Source organism: Molossus molossus, unplaced genomic scaffold (assembly GCF_014108415.1).
Source record: "Molossus molossus isolate mMolMol1 unplaced genomic scaffold, mMolMol1.p scaffold_m16_p_12, whole genome shotgun sequence".
Classification (NCBI taxonomy): Eukaryota; Metazoa; Chordata; class Mammalia; order Chiroptera; family Molossidae; genus Molossus; species Molossus molossus.
Genome location: NW_023425347.1, coordinates 47526556 through 47542834, shown reverse-complemented (window position 1 = coordinate 47542834; position 16279 = coordinate 47526556). Strand labels below are relative to the sequence as shown.

The following is a 16279-nucleotide window of genomic DNA, read 5'->3' as shown; positions in this document are numbered from 1 at the left end:
AGCGCCGGAGCAAACTGTTTTCCAGTGGCGTTTTGGCTCAGCATAGCCTCTTGGGGTTACTTTTTTCTCAAGCCCAATTATCATGGCTTCCTGAATGTTCTGTGAGCTTCTTAGATAAAGCTCCAACAAATTATACCATTGCCTAAGTCATTTAGAGTTAGCTTCTGTTGTTTGCAAGTAAGAACTCTAGATGCAACACAGTCTATAATTTTCCAAATGTTCTTGCAGTAAGGATAAGAGAAGTACTTTATTCGTTTTATGAAGAAGTTATAATTAATGGGCTATTCATCAACAAACAACCAGAAAACTACCACAAGCATATTATAATCCTTCTTAATGAGAGTGATGCTATCTACCAGGCATACTATATAAATATAAATACAAAGAGTTTTGAGAGATAATCCACTACTAAAATGCAATGCATTACTTAGATTTCTTTGTATTAAATATTTCAATATAATACTTTCTCTTCTTTTTTACTACCTTTTTATACTACTCTTCAATTTGCCTCTATTAGAGTATCTGTTAAGTAATTAATATTTATCTCACATAACCACATAAGGATTGAGTAAGCTAATTATATTAAAAAGAGATTTAAAACATTAAACATGAAAAAAATATATTTCAGTAAAAATAATCTATTAACTGCCCAGCCAGTGTAGTTCAGAGATTGAGTGTCAACCCATGCACCAAGAGGTCACCAGTTTGATTCCCAGTCAGGTCACACGCCCAGGATGTGGGCCAAATCCCCAGTGGGAGGCATGCAGGAGGCAGCCAATTGATATTCTCCCTCGTCGATGTTTCTACCTCTCTCTGCCTCTCTCTTCCTCTCTCTCTAAAATCAATAAGGAAAAATATTTTTAAAAATAAGCTAGTAATAATAAAGTCATTATACATTATTTTTATAAAGTAATATATAAAGCTACCGTACCATTATATAACATGTTTGTTATATATGTGAAAATAAGAATGCCATTAGACTGTAATGCTTTAGTCGTTGTTGGACCTTCCAGATCTGGAGAGCACTTCACCCAGAGTAAGTTTAAGAAATATTTTCAAAATGAACCAAGCAATAAAAATTAATACTTACTTGTATGTCTTATCTTATGACATGACTATGAGACAGGTAAGGTACATTTGTATAATTTTATAATTTGTACAAGAAATTTTCATAAAGGAATATTATTTTCCTAGGATCCTAGCAAATGTTAGCAGAATAATAAAAATGTTTTATTTAACTCTGATACGTAATATGTAGACTTCAGTCCTGTACCTTTAATTTAATATCTTTATAGCCTTAGGCAAGTTATTTATGAATTGATTATGTTAAATAAGGTAAATATCATAAAATGTCTGAAACATAATGGCAAACCAGAACTTGAATACATGTCTACTAACTCAAATTCACTGCCAACGTGAACTACAGAATACAATTTGAGTAGTAGGGATATTTGGTTATCCCTAGTCAGTTTCATATTATTTTCTAGTAACTAGAAAAGTGGGTAGGAGGGAGTCTTTTATAAGAATCACCTATGACCATTAAAAATTAAAAACCAAATTTGATTTGTACATTTATCTCTAAAACTTCTACGTTTCTCATTTTATAAAAGAACAAGTAAAAAACACAGTATCATTTATATTAGCACTCCCCAAAATGAAATATTTAGGTGCAAATCTAACAAAATATGTACAAGATTCTATTTAAAGAAAACTACATATGAAGCTCTGATGAGTGAAATCAAAGAACAAAATAAATGAGAGTGATTCTGTGTTCATCGATAGAAAGATTCTATATTAACAAGATGTAAGTGCTTCCCAATTTATCTGTGGATTCAACGCAATCCAATAAGAATCCAGCGAGTTATTTTGTGAATATCAACAAACTGAGTATAAAGTTTCTATTGTGATACAAAAAAATCCCCCAAATAGCTACCACAATATTAAAGGAGAAAAAAGTTAGAAAATGAACATCACCTAACTTCAAGATTACTATAAAGCTACAGTGATCAAGACAGGGTGGTATTTGCAAAACAACAGATAAATGGATCAATGGAACAGAATAGAGAGCTCAGAAATCAACAGGCATAAATATTGTCAACTAATCTTTGACAGAGGAGGAAAGGCAACACAATAAAGCAAATAGTCTGCTCAACGAATGATGCTGAAACATAAATCTAGACACAGATCTTACACCTTTAATGAAAATTAACTCAAAATAAATCTATGACCTAAGTGTAAAATGCAAAACTATAAAACTCCTGGAGATAACATAGAAGAAAACCTAGATGATCTTGGGAATGGCAATGCCTTTTTAGATACAACACCAAAGGCACAATCTGTGGGGGCGGGGGGAAGAATTGATAAACTTGACTACACTAAAATTAAGAATATCTGCTGTACAAAAAAGACAAAGAGAATGAGAAGACAAGCTATAGAGTATGAGAAAAGATTTGCAAAACACGTATCTGATAGAGCACTGTTATCCAATGTCTACTAAGAACTCTCAGCAATAACAACCCAATTTTTAAAAAGTGCCAAATACCTTCATAGACACTTCCCCAGGGATGATATACAGATGGTAAATAATGATATACAAATATGCTTCACACCAATGTCATCAGTGAAATGCAAATTAAAATAATAAGGTACCACTAGACAGCTATCAAAATGACCAATATCCAGAACAATGGCAACACCAAATGAAGATTTGGAGCATCAGAAATCCTCATTGACTGCTAGTGGGAATGCAAAAAAGGTACAGCAGCTTTGGAAGAGAGTTTAGCAGTTTCTCATAAAACAAACTATTATCATACAATCCAGCAACCATGCCAAATATTATAAGATATCATTATAGAGTCTGTGGTGTTTTCTTTAAAACTAGTTCAAATCATCTATAAAATACCATTTGGATAGAGAATGCAAAATGTATATTATTGGAAAAAGTGCCTTTTTATAATTGATTGTCTTATCATCTTATTTGAATATTCAAATAGTAAAGAAAATAAAACATACCTCAACCTTTTTCTAATTAGGAAACCACGTATCCATCTTTGAATAATCAAAATTGGTGAATTATGAGCCATGATTTCATTAATTTTTAAAATAATAAATTTGATATTGTTTATTTCATCTTCATAGGTTGATCCCTGTATAAAGAAAATATGTTTAATAATTATATTTCATAAAATTATTTCCAAAAGACATTTTAAACTTGGTAGTCTAATGGTAAAAACTATTAAAACATTAACAAGTATCTTAAAGGCATAGCAGTTGAATAATGTACATTTTCACATATATTTTATTAGATCAGTAAATCAAGAATTAGAAGCACCAAAATGTAAGATCCATTATGATAACTTCCTCTATTCTAGATTCTTCAACCAACCTGATATCATAGATATAAATTTTGACTATAATCATGCCAATCTCCAAAAAGTAGTGACATGAACAGGTATCCAATGAAACTCTAAAAGTATTCTGTAGAACCACATCAAGAAAACATGTTGGATTCATAAAATAATTTAGAGTAGTTCAAAATTTTGTTACAGCTTAACTACAATGTTGGACACTAATCAGAACACAGCACATTCCCCTGGAGAAAGATACATTCTCTATTGCTTTTGAAGAAATTATCTCTAAGATCTCTGTTCCTACAAACTGTTTAGATTTGGAAACAAAGATTTGCTATATCTTACTGATCATTTTCCTGGTTAGTAATAAAGCCAATTTAGTTATTTATTTATTTATTTATTTTATCCTCACCTGAGGACATTTTTCCATTTTTTGTTCAGATAGAGTGGGAGGGAGAGAGAGGAAGAGACGGAGAGAGAGAAACATCTACGTGAAAGGGACACAGAGTGGCTGCCTCCAGCACGACCCAAACAGGGCCAGGGACAAACTGCAACTGAGGCACATGCCCCTGGCGGGAACCGAACCTGGGTCTCTTTGGACCGCAGGCCAACGCTCTTAACTGCTGAGCCAAACTGGCCAGGGCTTTAGTAATGTTTTGAATGTTAGGGTTCTGCCTTAAAAACCTAAAATTTGTTTTGTTGGTAAGGCACTTTCCCTCATATTTACTTAGAGAAAGAGGAAGGGAGAGATAGAAACATTGATGTGAGAGAGAAACATCAATCGGCTGCCTCTTGCATGCCCCCTACTGGGGATGGAGCCCACAACTCGGGCATGTGCCCTGACCAGGAATAGAACCGGGACCTCTCAGTCCATGGGACAACGTTCAATCCACTGAGCCACACCAGCCAGGCAAAATAATGCACATTGTAAGTGTTTACAAAGATCCTATATATCTTAATGTATTTATTTGATACTCAAAAAATAGTCTAAAGTAATTTACTAAGCAATTTATCCAAAATTACATAAGGTAAAATTATGAAATAAATTAACAATAAAGGGAAATTAGTACTAATATTTTCAATCTAATAAAAAGAATTAAAATGTAGTAAAAGTTTGGCAAAGAACAACATACATTTGGGCAGAAAACTATCAACAATCATCAAAATAGATGGTTGAATAATAAAATATCTATGGTCTACCACCTGCTATAGGACCCCTGATTTAAAATGGGGCTTTGCTAACCCTGGTATAACATATGGTGAGGCATTTCAAAAGAACTTCTATAATATAACTCAAATGGAAGAGAATACTTTGTGTTCTAACAGAAAGAGTAGTAGAAAAACCAATTGTAAAACTAAATTCTATTGCTATTGTATATAATTATCCTGATTCCCAATCAACTTGATATTTATTTATTTATTTTTAATTGATTTTAGAGAGGGAGGAAGGCAGAGAGAGCAACAACAGTTTTCATATTCATTTTGTAAAATGGGTTTATCACATATATCGAATTATGAGTGTTGCACTATCCATTCATCACAGTGATAAATACCACTTGATTGTGGTATATAATTTTTTTCCTGTATCATTGAATTTGGGTTCTAATATTTTGTTGAGGATTTTTGCATTTATGTTCATCAGAGATATTGGCCAAAGTTTTCTATATTTGTACTGTTCTTGTTTGGTTTTGGTATCCAGGTACTACAGTCCTCATTAAATGAGTTTGGAAGTATTCCCTTCTATTTTCTTGGAAGAGTTTGAGAAAAATCAGTATTAATTCTTCTTTAAATATTCTTTAAGAATTCTCCAGTGAAGTCACTGGTCCTGAACTTTTCTTTGTTGGAAATTTTTTGTTAACTGATTCAATCTCTTTACTAGTGATTTATCTATTCAAATTATCTATTTCCTTATAATTCAGTCTTGGGAGGTGGTATGTTTCTAGGAATTTATTCATTTCTTCTAGTTTGTTTGTTTGTTTGTTTGTTTTTTAATTTTTTTCCTTTATTGAGTTTACAGAGAGAAAGGAAGTGAGAGGGGGAGATAGAAACATTGATGATAGAGAACATCGATTGGCCGCCTCCTGCATGCCCCCCACTGGGGGCGGGCCCACAATCTGGGCATGTGTCCTGACCAGGAATCAAACCCACAACCTCTTAGTGCATGGGTTGATGCTCAACCATTGAGCCACACCAGCCGAACTAGTTCATCTTTTAAAAAACAGCTCATAGCTTCACTTACTTTTTTTCTATTGTCTTTTTAGTCTCTGTTTCATTTATTTTCCCTCTGATCTGTATTTCCTTCTTTCTAATAACTTTGCTTAGTTTTTTCTTCTATTTTCTAGTTCTTTGTATGGTTTTTTGAGGTGTAAAGTTTTGTTGTTTATTTGAGCTCTTCCTGTTTCCTTAATTTAGGCAATTATTGCTATGAACGTCCCCTTAAAACTGAGTTTGCCACATACCATAAAGTATGTTGTAATTCCATTTTTATTTGTTTCAAGATAATTTTTTAATTCTTGCTTGATTTCTCCTTTTACTTTTGGATGTTCAGTAGCATACTGTTTAATCTGCATAAAATTATGAAATTTCTGCTTTTCTTCTTGTGATTGATTTCTAGTTTCATATCATTTTGATAGGGGGAAAAATGATATGATTTCATTCCTTTTAAGTTCACTATGACTTGTTTTGTGGCCTAACATAGGATCTATCCTGGAGAATATTCTATGTGTGCTTAAGAAGAATATGTATGCTGCTGCTGTTGAATGAAATGTTCCATAAATGTCTGTATTATCCATATGCTCTAAGGTTTAGTTTAAGTCCAATATTTTCTTTTGATATTTTTGTCTGATGAGCTATCCATTGTGAAAAGTGGAATATGAAATTCCTCTAAAATGACTTATGCTATCTACTTCTCCTTAAAAGGATGTTAATATTTGCTTTATATATTGTGATGTTCCTATGTTGGGTGCATAAATATTTATAAATATATCCTTTTGTTGGAAACACCTTTTATATTATTATATAATGACCTTGTTTGTCTCTTATTAAGGTTTTTGGCTTAAAGTTTACTTCATCTGATATATGTATACCTATCCCCACTTGCCTTTGCTTTTCATTTCCATGGAATGCTTGTTTCAATTTGCATGGAATAGCTATTCCTTTTATTTTTCAGTCTATTTTCTCTCTTGCTCATATTTGGCAATTTCAACTGTTCTGTTTTCCCTTTCCCCCATTCTTTCGTCTTTCGCTCTGATGTTAAGTTCACGCTGCTGTTAAGTTCATCCACTAAGCTTTTTTTTTTTTTTTGGCTATTGTTTTTTTGAGTTTGCAAATACCATTTGATATTTTAAATCTATGATTACTCTGCTAAGACCTTCTATTTGCATATGTTTTAAGCATGTTTATACATACTCACTGAAGCATTTTTACCATGGCTGCTTTAAAATCTTTAACAATTTTATCTTGTTAGCATCTACTAATTGTTTTTTTTAATTCAGTCTACAATCTTCCAAGTTCTTTTTATATTAACCAACTATTTATTGAAACCTAGATTTTGCCCTGGCTGGTTTGGCTCAGCAGTTGGAGCATCGGCCTGTGGACCAGAGTCCTGGGTTCAGTTCCCACTAGGGGCATATACAAAAAAAAATAAAAGAAAGAAACCTAGATTTTATTATGTTATAAAACTTTTAATTGTATTTAAACCTCCTTAGCTGGCTTCTTCGACTTTGCTCCACTAGGGAAATGTGTCATTATCTTGTTACTTCTAGAGGTAGGCAGAAGCCCAGGATCCCCACCACTCAACCTCTATTAACCCCCAATTGTTGGGTGAGCAAGGAAGTTTCAACTTGTATGTGATCTTCATTGACTCTGCCATGGTGGCCTTATTACATCTAATCAATAGTGAAAATCCTTATCTCCATTAGGCCTCCTGTGACACCATTCCAGTGAGTGTTGGGTAGCCTCATCAGAGCCTCACAAGGGAGCAGTCTAGGCTCCCCACTCTGCCTCTGCTGACACGGGTGAAGATGCAATCACAATTTCTTCTCTGGCTTTGACTGGAGTAGTGTGCTTATTATCTAAACATTACCTCTTTATCTAAACTGAACCTTTCTTGGTCGTTTGGACAGAGAGAGCAGACTTCCGTTAGTATTTTTGGTGTTTTGTATGGTGATTTGCACATTTTGGCTTTTCTGGGTTACTGGTTTCTTAAACTTCAGTTTTAGGATATAAAAAGAGAAAAAAAAAAGCAAAACAGAAAACTTACTTCACCACTATATGATTGTCTTAGCCATTCTGTTCTCTCCCATTCACAGTCTTTTTAGGTTTGTTGTGTATATAATATCCAAAAAAAATTATATAATCCATAGTATATAATATTACAAAATTGTTATATACTTAGTAATAATTTCATAATGCATACAAAGTCCAGGAAATTGAGTTATACATCTATTCTATCTTCCCAGAAGTAGAATACTGTATGCATACTTTTTAACAAAATAATTTACAGAGATAAAGATTTTATGTTCTCCCACTACTGTAATATTTTCTATCCATCTAATCTCATACTTCCAAACATATTTGTTATATGTTTTTGTATAATACCATTTTGTACATTAATGCTCAAATAAAAATATTTTTATTGTAGCAGTTATTTTTATATAATTTGAAAGAGATCCCATTAATGCCATTTAATGATATGTATACTCAATTATACATTTAAAACTAGTGTTAAAGTCCTCTGCTTTATTCAACTTAATAATAGTTACTTAGAATTCTGCTTTTAGTTTTCTGTGTTATTTTGGTTTTTGGATTTGATTGTCCTAATATTTTTATTTTGGTTTTTGTATCTATTTATAATATACCTAAATATATTTATAATTCAACAATAGTCATAAATATAGCTATATAGTAAATTTTTATAAATATGGTTTTAATTTTAACATTTTGTCTTTATGATTTTTTTTATATTTCACACAGGCTATATTTTCTTTTTTATAGTTATTTTTTGGAAAGCAATAACATTTTAAATTTTACAAATATTAACCTACATCACTCTAGTAAGTCAAGCATAAATATTTAAAGAAGAATGTATTTGTTAACTAAATATGATATACATGCATTTTTCTTTTTCTTTTGACATTTACATTGAAATGAAGAACAAATGGATGCTAAATGTTTAAAAACTTCTCCTTGAAATATCAATGCTGTACTGCATTTTAAATTTATTTTTCACTGTTTAACATAAAGTATTAACTGCCTTCCAAGACTCTATCTTCCTTTCTTCCTTATCAACAGAATGTTGGTTTTGTTTAACAAGTAAATGTGCCCATTTGAAAATATTCATCACACTAGATTGATTCCCTTTTATCTAGTGGTAGACATGTAATCTACTTCTGGTGGTAGAAGTCTTTCAGGTGGGACACCTGGGAAAGCTATGGGTGGACTTAGCTGCCTTTGCTTTTTGTTCCTACCAATCTCCTTCCTGACCTAAGAAAATGTCTGGACATGAACAAGCTCATTGTCTATGAGGAAAAATGTACATTGGCTAAATACAGCAGAGCAGGAAGCTAGAATAAACCTTGGTTCTTAAAATTTTCCTTGAGAAACTATACAGAATGATTGTCTACCTCTGAACTTTCTGTGACATAATGATAGTAAAATCCCTGTTTAGTTGGCTTTCTATTACGTGCAGACAAAACACAATCCCAACTAACACTGGTTCTTTGCTCAGATCACTCCCATCTTAAAAGTTTGTATGTAGCCCTGGCCGGTTTGGCTCAGCGGTTAGAGCGTCGGCCTGCGGTACAGAGAGACCCGGGTTGGGTTCCCTCTAAGGGCACGTACCTCGGTTGCAGTTTGTCCCCGGCCCTGGTTGGTCGTGAAGGTGGCAGCCACTCGATGTGTCCCTTCACGTCGATGTTTCTCTCTCTCTCTCCCTTCCTCTCTCTCCCTCCCACTCTATCCATACAAAAAATGGAAAAATAGCCTCGGGTGAGGATAAAAAAAAAAAAAAAGTTTGTATGTATATATAATGCTAAAATTATATATACATATACCCTCTCATTATATGTTTTTAGATAACTAATCTCTTCAAATTTCTAGCTACTTTGATTTCATGTAGTTAGGATAAACATGTGTTTTCCCTTTTCTTCAAAAGATATTTTCCAACTCTACCCCCCAAAAAAGGTCTACAAAACATTAAATGTCACAGTTAAGAATTAACTATATCTTGCCCTGACCAGTTTGGCTCAGTGGTTAGAGCATCAGCCTGCGGTCCAGAGAGACCTGGGTTCGGTTCCCACTAAGGGTACATATCTTGGTTCCGGTTTGTCCCTGGCCCTGGTTGGGTCGTGTATGTGGCAACCACTCGTTGTGTACCTGTACACATCGATGTTTCTTTCTCTCTCTCTGTCTCTTCCTCTCTCTCCTTCCCACTCTATCTGAACAAAAAGTGAAAGAATGTCCTCGGGTGAAGAATAAAAAAAAAAGGAATTAACTATATCCTTCTAAATATTTTTATTGTGTTATAAAGCACAAGTTTTAATCATACTACCAATTTGTTTCTTTTAGAATGTACAAAGACTTCTTCAATTTCTGCATCCATGCCCTTTGAATAAAAGAATAATAATACTTATTCAAAGTATTATATGAACTATAATAAGGTTCATAATTATTTTAAGTTTTCATAATATTCTTATAGTTAATAACAAGAGAAAAAATAATAAATATATATCTTCATAGATTGGCATTATTCCATCTCAAATGTTTGCTTATATTACTATAAGCTAAACAAAATCTTTCATTATTCAAAAGATAACCTCATACGCAGAATATTGCTTATAAGCTGAATAATGAATAAAAACACTTAAGTAAAGTGGAAACTGTTATTCAAATAGATTTCTTTAACTCTCTACAACTCACAAAAATTCTGCCAGAATTTGGTATATCTATATCGCTTTAAGGCTTACTCAAATTTTTAAGCTTTTGATTCATATTTTGTACACAATTTTTTAATTTAACCATTGCCTCTATTTCTGACATTTTCAATCTTATTTTAAACTTAAAACTTTTTCCCTCATCTTACAAACTTGTTGAAGTTATAAAAGGACTTCCAGTCAAGATGGCGGCAGAGGTAAAGGTGGTATCACCTCCTCCCACAACCACATCAAAATTACAACTAAACTACAGAACAACCATCATTCAGAACTGCTGGAAATCTAACTGAATGGAAGTCCTACAACTACTAAATTAAAGAAGAAGCCACATTGAGACTGGTAGGAGGGGCAGAGGCACTGACGGGCTGGTCCCACACCCACGTGTGTCGGATAAAAATCAGGAGGACACCTCAGCTGGGAAGGTCCTCCTTGAGGAGTGAGTGATCCCTGTCCTACACCAGGCCCCATAGCTTAGGGTTCCAGTGCCAGGAAGAGAAGTCCCCATCACTCCTGGCTGTAAAAACCAGCGGGGATTGAGGCGGAGGGAGGCTGAAGCTCAGGGAGGTTGAGGCCTGGAGTCCCAGGAAATTCTGCTTAAAGGGCCTGCTTAAAGACTTATTCAGGTTCCAGCGAGAGAGGCAGCTTGAAAGGCACCAGAAACATACCAGGAAGAACTGCGTTATTTGGCATCAGGACAAGAGCTGGAGGGGCAGCTTTCTCCAGGACAGATGTGCTGGTGGAGGCTGTTCTTCCTTTGGTGAGCCCTTCCCCCACAGGGCAGATAGCCACCATGTCTGGGACTCCAGCAACCTGGCTCACAAATGTTTGCCCTGCTCTGGCAATTCCCTGAGGCCCTGCCCCACCCAACTTACAGGTTCACCAACCTGTTTCCAAAGGCTTTACCATAGGATTGCTCTGTCTTGGCTCCTGCTTCAGATTTTCCTAAATTCTACCAAATAAGCAGCATCTGACCTCAGTGAACCCCATACCTCTCACTAAGTAGTCCCAGACCCGGCGCTAGAAGCAGCCAGCCTCGGTTCACAACTTGGCTTTGCTTAGACACCTCCAGCCGTAGCATAAGCAGCAGCCATCTGCAGATCATTTCCGGGTGGCCCTGGATGGAACACAGGCAGTGGCTGACCTTGCCTCAGAGTCAGCACACCCAGTGGACAGCTTCAGACCATGGCAAAGCACCACCACTCAACCACCTCCACAAGCAGTAGACTCAAGGAGTGAACTCAGTGGGTACCAGAGCGCTGCTAAAGTAAGTCTTGCTCTGTGTGATGGGTCCCTGCACAGCTGGTCCTCCAAGGTAGTCAGAAGTCAGTGGGCACAGCCAGTCCTTGCAGCTGACCAGCCTGAGTAAATCCCTTCCATTGACATGCCAACAGCAATCAAGGCTCAATTACAACAGAAGGGTTTACAGTACACACGAGAGGTGCACTTCTAGGGCCCACCTTGGGTGATCAGGGAGGCTGTGCCGCTGGACTCCACAGGACACCTGCTACATTAGGCCACCCTACCAAGCCTAGGAAACATAGCGACTCTATCTAATACATAGAAACAAACACAGGGGGGCAATCAAAATGAGGAGACAAAGAAACATGTCCCAAATGAAAGAACAGAACAAAACTCCAGGAAAATAACTAAACAAAATGGAGATAAGCAATCTAACAGATGCAGAATTCAAAACACTGGTTATAAAGATGCTTAATGAACTTAGTGAGGGCCTCAAGAGCATAAAAAAGGATCAGTCAGAAATGAAGGATGCACAATCAGAAATGAAGGAGGCACTACCTGAAACAAAGAATAATATACAGCCCTGTCTGATTCAGCTCAGTGGTTAGCGTGTTGGCCTGAAGACCAAGGGAGTCTCAGGTTCCATTATGATCAAGGGCATGTACCTCAGTTGCAGTTCTCCAGTTCCCAGCCCTGGTCGGGGTCGTGCAGGAGGCAACCAATCAATGTGTCTCTCTCATCTCTCTCTCTCTCTCTCTCTCTCTCTCTCTGAAAATAAATAAAAAATGTCCTTGGATGAGGATTAAAATTTAAAAAAAAAAAAAAGAAGAATTTACAGGGAATCAATAGTAGAGTTGGTAAAGCCAATAAGCAGACCATCAATTTGGAATACAAGGAAGCAACAAATACCCAGTCAGAACAGCTAAAAAAAATTTTTTTTAATGAGGATAGTGTAAGGAGCCTCTGAGACAACTTTAAGGGTACCAATATTTACATCGTGGGAATGACAGAAGGAGAAGAGAGAGAGCAAGAAATCGAAAACCTATTTGAACAAACAATGACAGAAATCTTCTCTAAATTGGTGAAAAAAAAACAGACATATAAATCCAGGAAGCACAAAGAATCCCAAACAAGATGAACCCCAAGAGGCCCATACATCATAATAAAAATGCGAAAGGTTAAAGACAAAGAGAAATGTTAAAAGCAGCAAGAGTAAAGCAGTTAGTTAACTACAAGGGAGCTCCCATAAGACTATCAACTGATTTCTCAAAAGAAACTTTGCAGGCCAGATGGGGGTGTCAAGAAATATTCAAAGTGATGAAAAGCAAAAACCTACAACCAAGATTACTCTATCCTGCAAAGCTATCATTTAGAATCAATGGACATACAAAGAGTTTCCCAGACAAGAAAAAGCTAAAGGAGTTCATCACCACCAAACCAGTATTACATGAAATGTTGAAGGGTCTTCTTGAAGACGATGATCAAAAATATGAACAATAAAATGGCAATACATATCTATCAACAATTGAATCTACAAACCAAATGAACACGCAGAACAGAAACAGACTCATAGATACAAAGAACTTTTTGTTGGATGCCAGATGGGAGGGGGTTTGGGGGGATGGATAAAAAAGGTAAAGGGATTAAGAAGTATAAATTAGTTTTTAAACTTCAAAGGGAAGGGGGGCAGGGGGTGGGAAGAGATAAACCAAAAAACTTATATGCATATATGCGTAACCAATGGATACAGACAATAGTGTGGAGAAGGCAAAAGAGGGGTGGGAACGGGGAAGAGGGGGTCAATGGGGGCATAAATGGGGGACATCTGTAATACATTCAACAATAAATATGTTATAAAATATCTTGAAGTTAGTATCATCATCTCACATAAAAAAAATCAATAATCCTATTTCCTATTGTGAACCATTATCTTTCCTTTGCCCACAATTTTCTCAGAAAAGGTTCTACACTTGGTCATTATAATTTCAAATTCATTCGTGAAAGTTATCAAAATTCCAAAGATACAATAACCTTGTCACCATCAAAAAGCCTTTCAAAATAGTTTTGGATCACTGCTAATTTTCCTTGACCATTTAAAACATCCTTCATTTTTTTAATCACTCTTTTCCTTAACCTAAGTGATAATAAAGCATGTCTCTGTTTTTCCTACCTCATGGGATCAGTACTCTTAACCTTATTGGTTCAACTGCCTTACACCCACAAAATGAGACTGTGCCCTAAGGCTTTGTCCTTAACTATCAGCCTTTACAGTCCCTTATATTTTCCTGTGACAGCTTAGTTTCAACTATGACCTCAAGCAAATAACTACTAAATTTACATCTTAGACCCAGAACACTATTTCTGAATTTTAGTCCTTCATTTCCAATGCCTGGTTGATATCTCTACATCAATATCCCGCCTCAAATAAATGTGAGAAGACTCAACTTTCTTCCAAAATCATTGAAATGCCACCATTTCTGCTACCTAGGTTATTTTTTGTCCCAGTTACTTGAGTTCAAAATACTAGAGGACTATTTCCTAACTTAATAGTCTTCTCCCACATTCAATCATTTAAAAATAAATCCTGTCATCCTGGCCAACATGGCTCAGTGATTAGAATGTCGGCCAGTGCTCAAAGGGTCATGGGTTCGATTCCCAGTCTAGGGTACATACCTTGGTTGCAGGTTCAATCCCCAACTCCTGTTTGGGTGCAGGCAGGAGGCAACCAATCAAGGTGTTTCACATTGATTTCTCTCTCCCTCTCTCACTTGCTTCCCTCCCCCAAGCCCTTCCACTCTCTCTAAAAATAAATGGAAAACAATATCCTCAGGTGAGGAGTAACAAAAAATATATAAATAAATTTTGTCAATTCTTTGTAGCCTCTATATTTTGTGATGCAACGTAGACTGTAGGATTATAAAACAAAGACAGACTTGAAATTCGATCTTCATGACTGACTAGATATCTGATATTGCATAAGTTCCTAAAACTCACTATATTTCATTTTCTTCTGTGAAATAAGAGTAATACCTTTCCAAGTCAAGAATATAATAAACAATAAAGTATTTTTCAGAAAGTTCTTCCCCATCCACCCTAGGTATAGTAGCTCAAATCTCTACCCCTTTATACCTATGTCAATGCTTTATTTTATTTTCCTTAGAAATTAACATTATCTGTCATTCTATGGTTGTCTTCTTTGTGGGGTGAGTGTGGGAAGTTTGGCTTACACATTTATTTACTGTGACTTTCCATGAAACTTCATGAAACCAAGTGTTATTTACCACTGAGTCTAGAATAATCCTGCTCATGTATTAGATACTCAATACATATTTGGCGAAGAAATGAATGACTCAGATATGTAAAGTGCTCACCACATGGCTCTGACTGAGTGTCTGTCCTCTACGCTGTCTTCTTTCTTCTTTACCACTGGCTGGCTGCCTATATCAACCCTAATCACATCATTTTTGACCTACAGTAATTGATCTCTCTGCCCTCATCTGTTCCTTAACCCCTATTAATCTGCTAGTAAAATACTGGATTAACCTCCAATATCATTAACCTGTCAATATCATTTATTTATACAGCACCAAATATAGAATCGCTCTAATTTTCCTACTCAAATAACTTCAACAGATCTTCACTGCACTTATTAAGAAATGTAAACTCCTTGTTATGTCATTCAAGGTTCTTTTCAATACTCTCTACCCAACTTCCCATTAATTCTTTAAATGAAACAATAAGAATACGTAAATGAAATTCTTCCGTTAGGGCCCAGATTAAGACACCCAGATATACATAATGCCTCATTTTTTATGTCCCTAATTTTTAAAATTGTTATTACAAAATAATTAATATACTTAAAATTTTTTAAATATCCAGAATCACAATCACATACAGTTATAAAACTCCTCCAACTTCTTAATCTCCAGGCTTCCCATGTATAATCACTTTCAGATGTGATACCACTATTAAAATAATTTTCTGTTCTTCATCAATTTTCAAAGCATTTATATGTAGATTTATATATACCTAGAGAATATTATAAACACTGTTCTGCAACATACTTTTTTACTTCCTATACTTTGTACCTGATTTTTTCTAACACCTGAAGAGTAGCCACCTCTTTTGAACATATTTGTTCTAATATTCATATGCCATGAAACATTTTAAAAATATTTTTATCTATTCAGTTAAAGATTTTATAGCCTCTAGCTAGATAACATTTCCCAATAACTTCCTCCAACATTAAAAAAATCAACATAAAATGATGATATGAACATGTCTCTGTCACCAAATTCATGGTTTAGAAATTTAATATTTTTATACTGTTCATTAATAATCTAAATTGTCTAAAGCAGCAGTTCTCAACCTGTGGGTCGCGAGCCTTTTGGGGGTCAAATGACCCTTTCACAGGGGTCGCCTAAGACCATTGGAAAACACATTATTTCCCATGGTCTTAGAAACCGAGACACCGCTCCTCTATCCGTCTCCAGGCGGGTTTGCCCACATGCAGATACGCCCACACCCAACATGAGGGACTGTATTAAAGGGTCGTGGCATTAGGAAGGTTGAGAACCACTGGTCTAAAGCATTGAAAAAATAAACTATTTCTTAATGCAGTTATTCAAATATAAAAAGCCTAAAAAAAGTAAAGATCCACTTTCAGTTAAAAAAATATTTTGCAACAACCAAAAACTTCCAGAACTAATAAATCAGAATTGTAAGGTAGCAGGATATAAGATTAAATAACAATATCAA

General features: G+C 35.3%; 1 protein-coding gene across 1 annotated transcript in view; it reads right to left on the bottom strand.

Annotated features, from left to right (window-relative positions):
- LRRIQ3 (leucine rich repeats and IQ motif containing 3) overlaps positions 1–16279 on the bottom strand; it is a 103689-nt gene that overhangs the window by 81514 nt on the left and 5896 nt on the right. Inside the window, exon 3 of the mRNA XM_036256784.1 lies at positions 3013–3146. Within this exon, the coding sequence (XP_036112677.1) occupies positions 3013–3146 (134 nt within the window). The remainder of the gene's footprint in view (positions 1–3012; positions 3147–16279) is intronic.